Source organism: Epinephelus fuscoguttatus, linkage group LG23, assembly GCF_011397635.1.
Source record: "Epinephelus fuscoguttatus linkage group LG23, E.fuscoguttatus.final_Chr_v1".
NCBI lineage: Eukaryota > Metazoa > Chordata > Actinopteri > Perciformes > Serranidae > Epinephelus > Epinephelus fuscoguttatus.
In genome coordinates, this window is record NC_064774.1 from 15,097,832 (window position 1) to 15,112,829 (window position 14,998).

At 39.6% G+C, this 14,998-nt stretch overlaps 1 protein-coding gene and 1 long non-coding RNA gene across 3 annotated transcripts in view; one reads left to right on the forward strand and one right to left on the reverse strand.

Moving 5' to 3' along the window:
* Positions 1–7,917: 7,917 nt before the first annotated feature.
* si:ch1073-220m6.1 (T-lymphocyte surface antigen Ly-9) lies at positions 7,918–11,051 on the forward strand. Its single transcript, XM_049569196.1, has 5 exons — positions 7,918–8,398; positions 8,833–9,126; positions 9,755–10,009; positions 10,152–10,306; positions 10,461–11,051. The coding sequence occupies exons 1-5, from the start codon at positions 8,365–8,367 to the stop codon at positions 10,851–10,853; spliced, it is 1,131 nt and encodes a 376-aa protein (XP_049425153.1). The 5' UTR covers positions 7,918–8,364; the 3' UTR covers positions 10,854–11,051.
* Positions 11,052–11,139: 88 nt separating this feature from the next.
* LOC125884298 (uncharacterized) overlaps positions 11,140–14,998 on the reverse strand; it is a 50,703-nt gene continuing 46,844 nt past the window's right edge. For both annotated transcript variants that reach the window (XR_007448682.1, XR_007448683.1), the window contains exon 2: positions 11,140–12,553. This is a non-coding gene — a long non-coding RNA (uncharacterized LOC125884298). The remainder of the gene's footprint in view (positions 12,554–14,998) is intronic.

A 14,998-nucleotide genomic window follows, 5' to 3' on the forward strand; every position in this document is an offset into this window, starting at 1 on the left:
TGGGTCAGTAGAATCCTAGTTGTTGGTCCTCTGCCTCCTGATGCGGTGCTAGCATCCTCGGAGGGACCTCAAACTGCCCCACCGTCAACCAAAAATGTGTCCAGAGCTTTGGTCCCTGTATGAGGAAGTGGAACCCACCTCCTTTTTCTAAATAGTTCTGATGAAAATTGGTGCTGGGTGTCAGTTTCCTCCTCAGGCTTTCTGAAGTATGGTTAATAAAACTGAAAAGAAGCAAGTCCCACTGTCCCCCACAAAGGACATGTGTTAAAATGTGTATTTTGAGAGGCTTGGAGTGAACATAGACTTTTGAAATCCTTATACAATATAGTTAAAAATCATAAATAAATAAATAAATTAGAATGAAGAAATGAAACAATATATCTTAAACCAAACATGCAGTTCCCCTTTTTTGAAGAGACAAAAGATATGATTTGTTGGGTACACCGCCATGTGTGTTACATCTCAGGAGAGCTCAGGATGTCCTTTCCACAGCATGTCAGGAGACAAATAGACTGCACGCATAGTGTTTATGATGAAGGCCTCAGTGTCATGTCCACATAAATGGACAAATATGAGGACAAATGAGGATATAACTGAAAAATAATTAACAATTATGATAAAATAACATCTATTAATATTAATACTAATGAAACAAATACTTCAACTACTTTCGGTTCTAAATAATATAAATTAAATAAATAAGGTTAATTAAAATAAAAACCACGTAATACACCTTTAGTTTCACCTCCTCTCATTTCATTGGTCATTCCAGCGGGCAGTGAGTGATCGTTGTTCTGATTGGCGGCAGGTGAGGAAGTCAAACATGGCGGGCGGGCTGACGCGCCGTTAGAGAACAAAGGAGCAAAGGAGAGAGAAGGCTGACCTCTTACATTGAAAAAAGAAACTAGTAGCAACCGGTGACGATTAAAATACCAACTAACAAGGTCGGTTGATGAAGCTGGACGTTAATACTTAGGTGCGTGTCTGCACAAGACCGAACTGTTAAAAGGTTTAGCCGTTAGCTGCTAAGCTAGCGGGAGTAACGATGCTAACTGCTAAGCTAGCTTGAACGTCGGCTGCGAATTAGTAGCATCAGCTAGCAGTAATTTCAGTTAGCTTGTGTTACTAGAAAAAAAAATGAACGAGTGGAATTTGTATTCAAGGTCAGACCCACCCCACGGTGACCGGAAAAGCAGTGTGGGTTCCCTGAGGAAGACATGGACGGTTCAGGTGTTAATTGTGCTAATTATGTAAGGTTAGCGCCAGTGACCGGAAATGCACCTGGTGCCTCTGAGGATGATTTTAGCTTCAGCTGCCAACGAGTGCTCCCCTGCCTCTTCAGGATGGAAACATACCTGTAAGTTAAACGTCCTTTACCTGTATCTTGGCCTGTTTCACTGAAGAGCTTTACATTATTTTTACTGTTTATTTATTGTTTTATTTTGTGTGTGAGTGTGAGGGGAAGTGGGTGCCCATTTGTTTAGCTGGTGTAGTTATACGTGTACGCCAGAGTGTTTAGTCCTATTTTGTTAAAAGTTGTGGGAATTTTATGTAAGAAAGTGGACAATTATCTAAACATAGTGCATGATACTGTGAGAATTTTGTCATAGTTTTAAGGTTTGTTTTATAGGGACAAGTAGTTTGTCTAATCTGCATTTGTGGTGTGTATTGGAAGTTATTTTATTGTGACAGTTGGAGAATTGTATTGATATTTTTGAGTAATATTTAGTTTAAGGAAGTCTACATTTCTTTAAAGTGGACCTTGTTTGTATTTTCTTGTTTTAGTTTTGTTTAAATGAAAATTTGTACGGCAAAGTATTTTTTGTTATTAACAATTTGCATGAATTTCGGTTGTACTGTAATTTTTTGTAAGCAAATTGCAATAATTCCAATTGAATCAAATTTATTACATAAAAACAGAACGAGACAGTGATGCCTGAGATATAATTTTGGACTGAACAGTTCCTGCAATTTAATAAGTATCTTGAATCCGATGTTATTTGTAGATGTAGATGTTATTTCTCCTCTGTCAGATGTTTATTCCACTTAATGGTCATTTTTGAGGATATGGTTTCTAATGGTAATTTATTATGCAACAGTCTGTTTTGACAATTGGCTCACTGATTACATTGTCAACTTTGCTGTCGTGAAAATGTGCAGGAAGTAACAGATTGCAACATAGGAGTGAGACTGCGGACCTGTCTATTCATATCGAGATATTTTTGTAAATGAAAATTTTTCCCCTGAGCTTAAAATAAAAATCCATCCACACGACCTAATTTTACCAAATACATCCGTCTACATTAGAACACTTTCACAACTACAAATGCTTATGTGTGCATTGTTCACACTGACAGCGTTGCTGCTGTGGCGCTGCTTCAGAGATGCCTGCTGCTGTAACTATTGTGTTTCCTTAACTGAAAGCCGGCACTCCACATGCCTATGTAGCGGTACAAGCCTCTGCATAATCGACGACATAGTCCTGCAAATATTTCGCAATAAAAAGCCTCGTTAACAAAAGAGGGGACTCTGTCCATAGATATATTGTCAGGGGACTTTTAGTTTGAAACAGAAACAGGAAGTACAAAGTCAAAAATCAAGACTTATGATTTTTTTTATGTTTGTGACAGATATGTTCGTGAAACTGGAGCGAAAGATTGTATGGTGGCAACATGATAATCAAAAGGCCATTTTAACTGCCAGTTTGTTGCTGATGGCATCACGTGGAAAAAATTGGTGAGCCACGAGAATCCTTTTCTCTAGATGTTCAGCGGCGTTGGCTGTATATCTGTACAGGCTAATGTTGCCTATTTCAAAACACCTACTGCAGATCTCGTCATCCGTGATTTCCGTTCGATTTAAGGACGAAGAAGCTCACTTACAAATATGAGTGACACTCTGGACATGCTAAAGTTTTTCTTTCACTCCTTATCAATAACAGTCCCACTCAGGAGAGTGTTCGACCAAGGCTGTCGGTTATAGTGGACTTTAAACCCAGGATGCTGAGGTGAAGCAAAACAATGGGAGCAGCACATGTCTCTGTTTGTCCGTGAAGTGGTGATCGTAAGTGTAAAGTAGGCATTAAGGCCCTGACACACCAAGCCGACGGTCGGCTGTCGACCAAAGTTGGGCCATCGGTGAGCATCTTTCGGCCTAGTTTTTGCGGTGTGTCCCGCACCGTCGGCCCTTCGGCGTCATCGGCGGCTTTTCGGCCGATTGAGCATGTTGAATCGGCGGCGGAGCTGGTTGGTGAAAGAGATCACTCTGATTGGCTGTTTAGTTTTTATTCCCACGCCCCTGTAGCGTGTAGTGCTGCAGGATTTGGTAAAAATGTGCGATTGCAATTATGGTGGACAGTATCGCGATTTGCGATTGCGATTACAATATAATTACAATAAAATGTAATAAATTAATGGTATCATGAGTCTTTTTGCTTGATTCAGTGTTTCCCCTACATTATATTAGAGGGGCACTGACCTGACAGTGTGTCAATGACCATCAACAGACTGAGCACAGCCAAACACGCTGCTCACACAGCAGCGCAGCCTGGCACTGTACACACAGTGGAGCAAGCATATGTTGCGTTCAGGCGTTGTCACGTAAATGACAAATTCCAGCACGCCATAGCACAACTCAGCAGCGTGTCATGTGGGTCGAAACAGAGCAAAATTGCTCAATTTTTCATTTGTTATGGAGTCCATGATTTCCCTATGACACTTACAAATGTTTGCTTAACTGTGCTTGGATGTTGTTTTATGAGGCTCTGGCGGCTTTCTGTTGTCTCTTTGTCTTTAACATTACGCGGCTCGGCTTTCTCTCGCATGCACTCTTCCTACTTTTCCCTGTGCTGTGCTGTCTCAAGTGTTGATAGATTGGTCGTGTTGCCGCGGGACGTGGCGACTTTAACTTTTAAACTTTTACACAGCACGTCTTTCAGGTACGGCGACTTTGGACAGAAAGACGTGTTGTGTAAAAATTTAAAAGTTAAAGTTGCCACGTCCCGTCTCAAGTGCTGATATAGATTGGTTGTGTTGCCGCGGGACGTGGTGACTTTAACTTTTACACTTACACAGCACGTCTTTCTGTTCAACGTCGCCGTACCTGAATCCAAAGTATCGCCAGGTAACAGACGTTTTTTCGCCACCAACTCAGCCTGTTCATGGTCAAGCTCATGCTCTTCTTCAGCGTCTGTGTTGGTCACTGCTGCACGCCGGCTGTACGCACCAGGATAGCTTGTGGGCGTGATGTCAACAAACTCCACACACTACAGGAGAGGCAGTCATGTTCACAGGCACACATGTTAACATTTATTTAGCCTACATTAAATTGCAAATCGCAGCCTTTTATGCGGTTATGTAATCGCACAGCCTGACATCGCAATTGCGATTAGATTAATCGTGCAGCACAAGTAGCGAGTGAATCTGCCTGTAGTGAAACCAGGGCTAACCGGTGCTTCCTCCTCAGGCTCCACTTCACTCAGCTGCCTGACAGACCCGCTGCTTCTTCCCACTTTAACCTGAATAACTACTACTAAATAATATCTGTTTTAAGTAACTCTGTTTGCATGTGGATGAGAGGCCCAAATGTAGAGGAAAATATCCATTTATGAAAATATCTGGATACGTATAGACAAAATATGTGTGGAAGGTTTAGTGTTTAGGGTCATCTATTGGTAAAACTAGCTAAAACAGCTAGGTGTCACTAAATCCTGCACACTAGATGTTTAATTATCAGAGAGTTGCATTAATCAAACTTAGATTTACACAATGTGACTAAAGTGATCTTTTGTCACATTAGTCACATTGTGACTAAAGTGATCTTTTGTTGCTATTTGTCTGGGCTACTCCTTCTAGAAAAATGGCTGGCGGGGATGCTGAAGTCAGGTGAGGTAAGTAGTGTCTCTTTTTTTGTTCTGGTACATTTTCAAATGTAAGTCGAAACTGTTCAGTGTAATTCATTACGTAAAAGTCAGAAAAATGTTTTGTAGAGATACATCAGACATGCTCATTTTGTCTGAAAGTCTCTGAGCTTCTGCATTTCTCTTAACTGCTGAAACAGCAGAGATGGCATAAACAAACTTATGATGGTAACTGTAGCTTACAAGCTAAGGAGAAACGCATCATCTGCCAAGGTGCTGTGTCGGCCATGCTAATGTGTGTGAGTGAACATTCGTGGTGGATACGTTTGTAATTTGAACGGCGTAAATCTACTGCTTACCTTGCGATCAACACATCAAAAGGACCACACTATTTAGCATCCAAACTGACGGATGATGATATATGTAGGTAAGTCTTCTTGATTTTTGTGTGTTAGAGCAAACAAGCAGACAGCTAGCCTGCAAACTGATGTTCGCAGTTCACTTCTCCATGGTTGATTTGGTAGCTAGAAAGCTAATGTGCATTGCAGTACAAAATACTAACTCTTTATGTGTCTCTATGGGTTATAGTGCGTGTCAGCCAGTGATAAAATGTGATGGTTTCTGTTTCATGCAAATGCTGCTTAAAATGAAATTGAATTAGCTTCATGAAAAGAAGCTCTCTGCCGTTGCTGACAGAGAACCAACAGTACTGAATATGACAAGTGGGAGGTGCTGTCATGTCATTTTGTATGCTGTGTCAGAAAACAACCACATGCAATTCAAACTGAGTCGATCTTTTAAGTTCAGGGTAAATGTTTTTGTAATTATGGTCATGGTTTTGCAATATAGTTGAGTGCTATTTCTTCCATAGTACTAGATCATGGTAATTTGTAGGGATGTCCCGATCCAGCTTTTTCACTTCTGATCCGATACCGATATTACAGCTGTGAGTTTTGGCCGATACCGATCCGATCCAAGTGCGTATTATACATATTCACTTATTTTGTTGTCAGTCATGTTAGAAAAGGTTTGGTCAAGCAATATTACTCTAACAAGAACAACTACTTAATTGGGTTAGTTAGAATGATCCACAACAGTTGGTATGAGAAACTGACCTGTTTATTAAATAAACAAACTTTAAACTTGAACATTAACATTAAGTAAAAAATATAGCTGGTTTACTTTGGCTGCTTTGGCCCCTTAATAAATAGAAAATAAATCAACACAAGAAATCTTTAAAATGTCTAACATTGAAATTAAAATAGCAGCAAGACTCCACACACTTGTGCTTTGGCCCCCTAATAAATAAATAAATAGATTAACACCACAAGACATTGTTGACATTTAACAAACAATGCAGCCTTTCCTTTTCAGTTATTTTAGTAGTGTCAGTGCCAGCCTGGTGCACAGGCACAAAATACTGAACAACTGTTTAAACAAGCAATAGTCCATCCATGGCTCCAATTTCACTAATTTCACTGCCCAAAACAATGTCATCAGTGCTCTTTATTTAAACAGTAAGAGTGTAAACCAAATAAAAATATCACTCTCAAAAAACCATAGCAGAAAACAAATAGTCAGTTAACTAAGTTGACCGCAACTCTTCCTACCCTCAGTGTGTGTCTGCATGCTGGCCTGGTGGATTGATAGTAAGTGCTGGAGTGGATCACTGGAATAGACTGCTGGATCGGAGTTCTTGGATCTGCATTTTTCCATGCAGTCCGATCCGATGCCGATGCACGTTTTTTTGCTAATATCGGCGGCCGATTCGGATCGGGACATCCCTAGTAATTTGGTCTCCACTTTAGTGTTATATTACAATAGTACAGGCAAAATTTCCAATGGTATTGCAGTGTTTCCCACAGGACTTTTTGGAGACTATGGGGGTGATTCTGAATCCTGTAGGGGGATCAGGGGGCATACTCCCCCTGGAGAAAATTTTGTATATATTTGATTTAAAGGCATCAATCTCGTGAATTCTGAGAGCCAAGTTATGATGGCAGAATATGCCTAGATTTTCACATCTTTGTGCTTTTTATGTGTGAAAAATATTCTATTTTAGGATTAAGGATTAGTGGTTAAACATTTCAGTAATCAAAAGAAAAATGACTAACGTACTGATCTGCCTCTGGAGGGCTATTTTATAATTTTAAATCATGTGCAGACAAAATATTCTTTTAAAACTCTCTCTCACACTCACAAACACTCAGTCAGAGGTGCTCCACCAGATGCGCCGTGGCCGAGAAGCGGCTCGGCGCTCCGCTCTGCTAAAGATGTGCGCCAGGTCTTTTTTTGATGGATGCTGTGTGACGGCGCGTCAATTTGCACAGACCAGATGAGTCAAACAGGAAGTCAGGTGTAGAAAAGACGAGAGTATCTGGTCAATTTTCAAAATGAAACGCCCATGAAAACCCAGGGGGGAGCCAAAGAATTCTCAGTAGGCACTCTAGCCGGAGCGCTACAGAGTGACATTCATTTACTGGAGTCTCGTCAATGTATGGGAAGCACTGTATTGTACTTTTATAGTAGGGACCACATTACTGTATCCCATTTTATGGTATTGCCAAGGTGCATTTTTCTATCAGGTAAAAAGTGTGGCTGTAGTTTCCATAAGTTTGAAATTTCCACAGATAACATCATGACCCATAATGCAGTTGTTACAGTTCACTTCAGTATACACTGGCATGCTGTTTGTGCATAGATAGATGTGAAAGGCAATTAAGGCAAGATGTTTATACTTCAAGGTATGTTGTAGTTACAAAACAAATGTCACTGCCGTCTCTGTGACAGACTAATGATGACTTTAATCTGATTTAAAACCTGCTCTATTTCCTGCACAAACAACAGGAAGAAGCTGAGGTCACATTGCTTGGTTGCACAGTGCATTCTAAACCAAAATAAACCTACAGGTAATTTACTCACATAAACGCACACAGGCATGCATAAAAACAAATGGGGAAATAAAGGAAGTGTCAGGGCAAATTGCAGGAGACAGACAGAAGTGAAGTCTTCCATTTACACAGACTTGCATAAATCCAGCTGTGTTGACCATTTAACCATGACGCTAGACATCTGAGAAGTAATGCATGGAAGCATTTTGGTTTTGATCAATGTAGATAAACACTTGGATAAAGATAAGGCTGTATGCTGACTTTGAAAGACACAACTACCTTATGGTAATATTGCTGCAAAAAAAAAAAAAAAAAGGTTTACTAAATAGCTTGTCTCACAAATGAGGCAAATAAAGAACTGAATAAACAGACTGTTACTTTTCCAGTGTAGTTTGGGGCTAGGCTGTGTGGGTTGCATTCAAATGAATTAAAACAAATGATGTGCTTGTTTTCTTCTTTGGAAAGTGACAGCTGCGCTGTGTACTCCTTCCTGCCTTTCATCTGATACATCATTGCCGTGCTTCACTGCGCCCATGAAACCCGTGTAAAACTTAGTTTCCTGTTAACAATTTCCTGCACATTGACTGTGTGCAAAGGATTTTGAGGGGACTGAAAATGTTTCTTCTTCTGAGTTGTTGGATTATTGCAGGTAAGAAATAAATATTTCCATATGCATGTTAAATGTCTAGGCGAGAGGATCTTTTTTTTTTTTTTTAACTAGATAAGGTGTCATGAAGTCAAACTCTGTGACACTGTGTTTAATGCAGTTAAGTCTTGTTTGCCATATGCAGAAGATATTTTTTATAAAGTTATTTCAAGGAATTTATTATTTTTGAGTTAAGTAGCTCTTAGCGCTTTAGCCTTTGTGCTACTGGTTCTTATGGTTTTGAAATCTGTAAGTTCATCAAAGGCATCCTTACTAATGCTTTGTTACAGGTGCATTTAGCATTTTCTATTAGTTAAAGAAGCCAAAACAGACCTTATATCAGTGTCTGTCCTGCAAACACTAAATAAGTAAATAAAAAATAAAACAAGGGAAGGGATTTTGTTTTTTTTTTAAATTTATCTAATGTTTCCTGCCAGGTGTTTCAGCAGAGGACCCACCAACGATGCACTACAGGGAGAGAAACAGCTCTTTATGTCTAAAAATCAGAAAACCACCACCACATAAAGACATCAAGTGGCGTTTTAATGAGAAAGTCATTGTTATGCAGATGAACGTCACACCTAAGTACATAGGTAAAGTGAATTATAATCCACAGGACCACTCCGTGTGTATCAACAAGCTCAACGACACAGACAGTGGCAGCTATCAAGTTTCAGTCACTGATGGGAATTATGATGAATCAGTGGAGAAACACATACTGATTGTTGAAGGTAAGATCTGAATGCTTCTCTTGTCTTTAGCCAGTGTATGGGTCTTCTTGGTCTGCAGATTTCATTGTTAAGGTTATTATGGCAGTCCTTATGATACATGTTTCTTTAACTTGCAGTATTTAGCGCAAGACCGCCTTCAAGATTTTCTCAAACCTTTCATTACATGAATATAATACATCAGACACCCCTTTAAATACATAAACCATGTTTTTTTTCCTACATTGTTACATAGTTGGCATCCACCAGTGTAACTCCCTGTTTATGTTCATGTTAGTATTTCAAACAATATGTGTAAATTAAAGTCTCAGTCAGATCTTTTATTTGCCTATGAATCTATGATAAAGACCACGTGGCTCGAACCTTCATGAAAATTTTGTGTTACCAGAACCGGCTGCTGACATAGAAAGTATAGACAAAGCCTAGGTATGCTGGGATACTGTAGGGACACTCAATGGCTAGGGAAATAAAGAAAAAAAATACTTAAAGCATGCATGTATGTATAGTGGAGGCTTTATCTGAGTCTGTGTTGGTACAAATTTATTGATGTTGTTATTCCTACTGGTTTCCACCAGAGGGTGCCAACAAATCACCCAATGCCTCAATATCTCTGTTTGGGTGGGTGTTGCAGAAACTGTTCCCACACCTGTCATTAGGATGTCAGGGCAGCACTCCAACCTGTCTGCTGGATTCTGCAACATCACAGTCAACTGCTCCATCCAGGACGACTGGGTGTGGTCTGTCTGCGATGAAGACAGTTGCGCAACATCTCAGAGATCACTGAGGAAGGTCAACATCACCATCTCAACCAAAAACAGATCTATTGTGTGTAGTGGCAACAACCATGTCAGCACAAGCAATGTTTCTGAAAGCATAGAGGCAAGGTGTAAGTATTTTTTATTTCTTTATTTAAGGCTCACTCAATGACTGTCAAACTCTAAATCAAGAGAGTAATATTCAGTCATTTTTTCCTGGTCTCATCATATTTAAAATTCTATTTGCTAATATGTGTTTCCATGTCTTGACAGGCTCAAGAAAATCCAATTCTGAACATGGGGAGACATCAGAACCACCCACTGTACAAATAATAGTTATTGCAGTGTGTGTGTTCTTCGGTGTTTCTCTCTTCTGTGCTGTGTGTGTGGCCAAGGGACTTTTTTCAACAGGCCGTAACTCCTTTCAGGTAAGCAGGATTTATCAAGCAATACATCTTCATCTTTGCCACTGAAACAATTATTCAAGATGTGAAATTGAGTTTTACCTCAATGTTGGATAGTCACAGTAGTTTTTTTTATTTTTTACAATACTAAAAACATATTGTGCTTCATTATTTCTAGGGTCGGACATCTTCTGCTCAGTTAATAGAAAACCAGCCAGTGGATGCACAGCCACAGCCTGCGCAGAGAGTCTCTACCTCTTCTACCTCCAGTCAAGCTGAGGCCTCTTATGAAAACGTGGATACGTCACAGCCCTGCCAGACCAGCAGCCCAACCATCAGCCCAAGAGAGGGCTTGGGATCTGCGCAAAGTCAGAAAGTAGATACTGTGTACAGCATTTTACAGGCACCAAATGTGACTTCCTCGCTAGGCAAAGTTGATGGCAGTGAAAATACGAAAGGACCCAAGGACGTACAAAAGGCATCGGCGTCTCAGTATGCCATCCTGGACGAGGCACAGCACCCTGCAAAAATTGACACAGTGTACAGTGTGTTGCAAAAGCCAAAAATCTGAAGTCACAGCACCACCGATACGTCAAATTTTCAGAAGACATGAGAAGATGAACATGACAAGTTAGACTCTGTTAGTTGAGCAGGTTAGACTCTGTGAAAGCCAGAATTATGATATTGACGTTCATTCAGTATTCACTTGAAACTGGAGGACACTTCTTTCGTGATTTTCCAATTTTTTTTTTTTTTTTTTTTTTTTTTTAACAGTTTTTTAGTATTGTGGTATTTTTATTTTTCCAGAAGAGATGAGAAGCTCATTTATATTTTTTCTTTACATGAAAAAGCAATCCAAAAAAAAAAAAAAAAAAACTCATTCATTCGTCAAGTCATTCGTGAATGACCCACCACTATAACATGTTTTTTTAACAGGCTTCTTTGGATTGTTGCACCCTAAAATGCCTGATTTCAAAGGCAGATTTTCAAAAAAAAAAAAGCACTGCATGTTGTTATGTCTTTGGGCATTACTTTCTTTTTTTCTTTTTTCAATGAAATTGCGAGAGCAAGGGAAAATGCTGAAAAACTTTTTTTTTTTTTTAATTTATAATTAATTAAAAATTAGAGGCAACTTGTTCCAGTCCGAAAAAAACACGGCTAACCATGCATATTTAGCCTAATTCACCTTGATTCTTTTAGCATGTTTTGATGATTTGTCTTGTCAGTTGTCCATGCACTCAGCCATTCTCTACATGTGTTTTGTGGTAGAAGAATCTTTGTCAAACGTTGTGGTTTGTGTTCCACCACAATTTTGCACACAGTGCAAAATAGTTAACCCCTGTTTTCCTGCAGAATATCAGGGATTTGCCTTGCATGATCTTTACCAGTGGTATTTGTTGGTAAATGTGAGACGTTTGTGTTGCACGTCTGCATCTTCACAAGTGGATAGAAGGAAATGAGTTTGGGGATGATATGCAGGGTACTGCTATGATTCGTAAAACTAATGGAGGACTACAATGATTGGGAACATTTGTGTTAAAGTTGCAGTGATTGGACAAAATTGCAACGTTGGTCAGAGTTCTAAGGGATTGGTTGAATTTGCATGAATTGTTGCGGTTGCGTCCTCGCAATAATCCTGAAAGGCTGTGTAAGGTCCAGTGTTATCAACTGCAGCAGCAGTATGCTACAGACCTTCAGCTGAACAGAGAGTTTGCCACAAATATTTCATGCATAACTCAACCAGGACTCAATGAAAATCTTACACAGTAGTAGTATCATTTCTAGGTGCTCGCAATGCAAACCAAGCCTTAAAGCCTGAACAGGAAAAAACAGCAGAAGTTATGGTATTTCAAACAGATTTTTCAATGTGACATACATACAAAGCAGTGACCCAGAGCTTAATGGGGACAGTAGAATTTAAATTAAAATTGGTCACTAAAACGTTTTTAGACTTGGTGAAAGTTTTAGGTTGTTTCTACTTGTTTCTGTACAGACTAGAAATTGATCTTTGCTGATTCAAATATGGCTATTACATTGAAGGACTTGCATTATAGCATCTTGTGTGATTTCAAAAGTTGAATATACTGTACAGGATTCCTATTTTGTTAATGGGCTGACACACAGAGCAATACACTTCATGTATGGAGATGTAAGAGGAGACACTGTATTGCACTTATTGAGGCTTACCAAAGTTTGTCTGATTTGTTGGTGAGGATGTTTTATTGTTTTACTTGACAGACCCCAATCACTGTACAGTTAAAATAGGAGTACCTATAAATGACCACATGGGGGTGCCAAATTACCTTAATTGATATCTACACAAGGTCAGTGCTCCTTTGTAAGTCTGGGACTGTTGGTGGTAGTTATGTCTCAGGATGCTATTGTCAATGTGACTAATGAGCCACATTCTCAAAAAACTTTAGTACTTAATAATATCTTTTGAAATTACTTACTTTAAACTCAGAGTTTAATTCCTGGCAGCGTTGTGTTCCAGCAAACACAATTGACTGCTTACTGTGCATTCACACCAAAAGCTTCATGAGCGCAAGCCGTCGCTGGCATCGCGCTGCCTAGCAGCTCTGGCAGGGCTTGCAGAAGGCTGCCAAGGTGTGGGGCTTTCAAGCTGCGGTGCAGAAGATTTCTTTCTTTCTTTCTTTCACTGTCCCGCCTTGAGAATATTCATGGTCTGCAATTGGCTGCTGCTCGCTGCTGCTTCGGTGGCGTCGCTGCTCATTTGCATAAAGTTGAGCATCTCTCAACTTCTACTTGACGCTCCGATCGCTGGCATCGCGCTGCTCGCTGCTGCTCACTGCTGCTGACGCTCCAGAAGCCCTTCGTAGCAAGCGTACATTGAAAATGAATGGCTGCCGGCCGCTTATGACGCTCATGACGCTTTTGGTGTGAATGCAGTTAGGGGTCATATCCTTAGCACTGCACTAATGTATGGGACTGATGGTTCTGAGCAAGTTAGCAAGCTGCAGGCCTTTCTGTACCATCTCTTTACTGAAAATGAATGACTCCATCGTTTTGCTTGGACCTGCTGTACTAAACATTAGAGCAGGACAGAGTGGGAACCTTTGTGTCCGATTTTCTCAGACTCAGCCCTCTTGCGTTGCCTGTTATCTTCTTCTGATGTTTCTGATTGAGAACCATTGACCGCACATTTCCTCATGTCACCATCAGTTGTCATTGTTTTCAAAATATTCTGTTAAAAATTGTGCCTTAGTTACTATATTATTTACCATTGATGCAGTGCGTTTGACAACATTTCTGCCACTCACACAAAAATCTTATTGTATATGATCCCTCCTCTTTTTCAGTGTACAGATATATAAGCTCTGGTGTGAATGTGGTGATAACATTGACTGATTCTTATCACTACAGCAACACGGCTTAATGTGTGAGTAACTGGAAACAGTTTTTTTCATGCCTGGTAAGAAACATTGGCTTATCTTGTCTTTTCTCAGGCTGTAGTTGTAATCTTTAAAGCACAATAAAACAAAACCCATGCAACGGTTTGATTCAGTATTTTGTTAATTTGATCAGTTTTCCCCTTTGTGCATGTATTGTCTAAAGTTATATTATCAACATGAGCTAAAAGTGAAGGTATCTCAAATTAGAGCTATGTTTACTCCATGGTAGAAGGCTGCAGCAGACAGGCCACATAAAGTCTAGAAAATTAAAGGTTGGAAATCTTAATTATGTTCGTTGTGGTTTTGTTTTAGATCAATGCTTTGTAGTGCATTAGGCCGCAAAACAAGAACAGCATGGAGGACAACATTTAACACTGCTAAACTAATGAGGCGTTGTGGTATCTATTCATTCAGTTTTTATTCTACATTTAGTAATTTAATTTTCAAAAGTGAAATCGCCTTTGTGTAGCTGTTCTGATCCAATTTGCAGCAAGATAAAACATTTATTATTCAGGTGATTGCTTTGTCATTCATGGTATAGATCTGAAGTGAGGTCCTGTCTTGGCGTCTAAAAAGTTTTAATATGTGTTGGATTTAACTTAAGATTTAATTTTAAATTTAATTCAGACATTTAAGGTCATATGATGTCTTAGATTTAAACAAATCTTTTAATACAGCAAGTGGCCAATCAGACTATACTAAGTTCCTGCGTACAGTTAAGATATTTAATCTAACCTCTGAAACCTTTCAATCACAAGGCTACACACTTCTCTGGGAGCTGAGTTGTAGCACAATGCACAATCCCCTGTTGTTGAAAAACACTCACCTATAATGCTGATAGTAACAATTTCCTACTCGATATTACACTTCATCTACTGCAGACTGAATCACAATGTTTGTTTACAACAACTTCCTGGTAGGAAACCCCTGTGTCATTTACATGAAATAAGATGTTGCAGAGCAAGCACTGCCTCAGTTGTTAAAGTTTTAGCCACCTGAGAAAAGGCCCACCTAAAATATATCTATCAGTTTAAGTCTAAGCAATATGTAACATTTTTACTACTTTACCTTGCTGTTCTCTCATAGCCACCAGACTCCACTGACAGAAACAGCTGTTTCAGAACAGGGGAGTTGCTGGTCGACCACTGCCACGTTCAGTTGTTGTGTAAAGTAAAGCGGTGAAAAAATTCCAAAAATAGCGTACACTTAAACTGATACTGATTTTCTTAGGTGGTTTAAGTATATAGTGCTGCAGCCCTTGTGTAAAGCAGTGTATTACTTAGCTTCCGTGCAGGTGGATTTG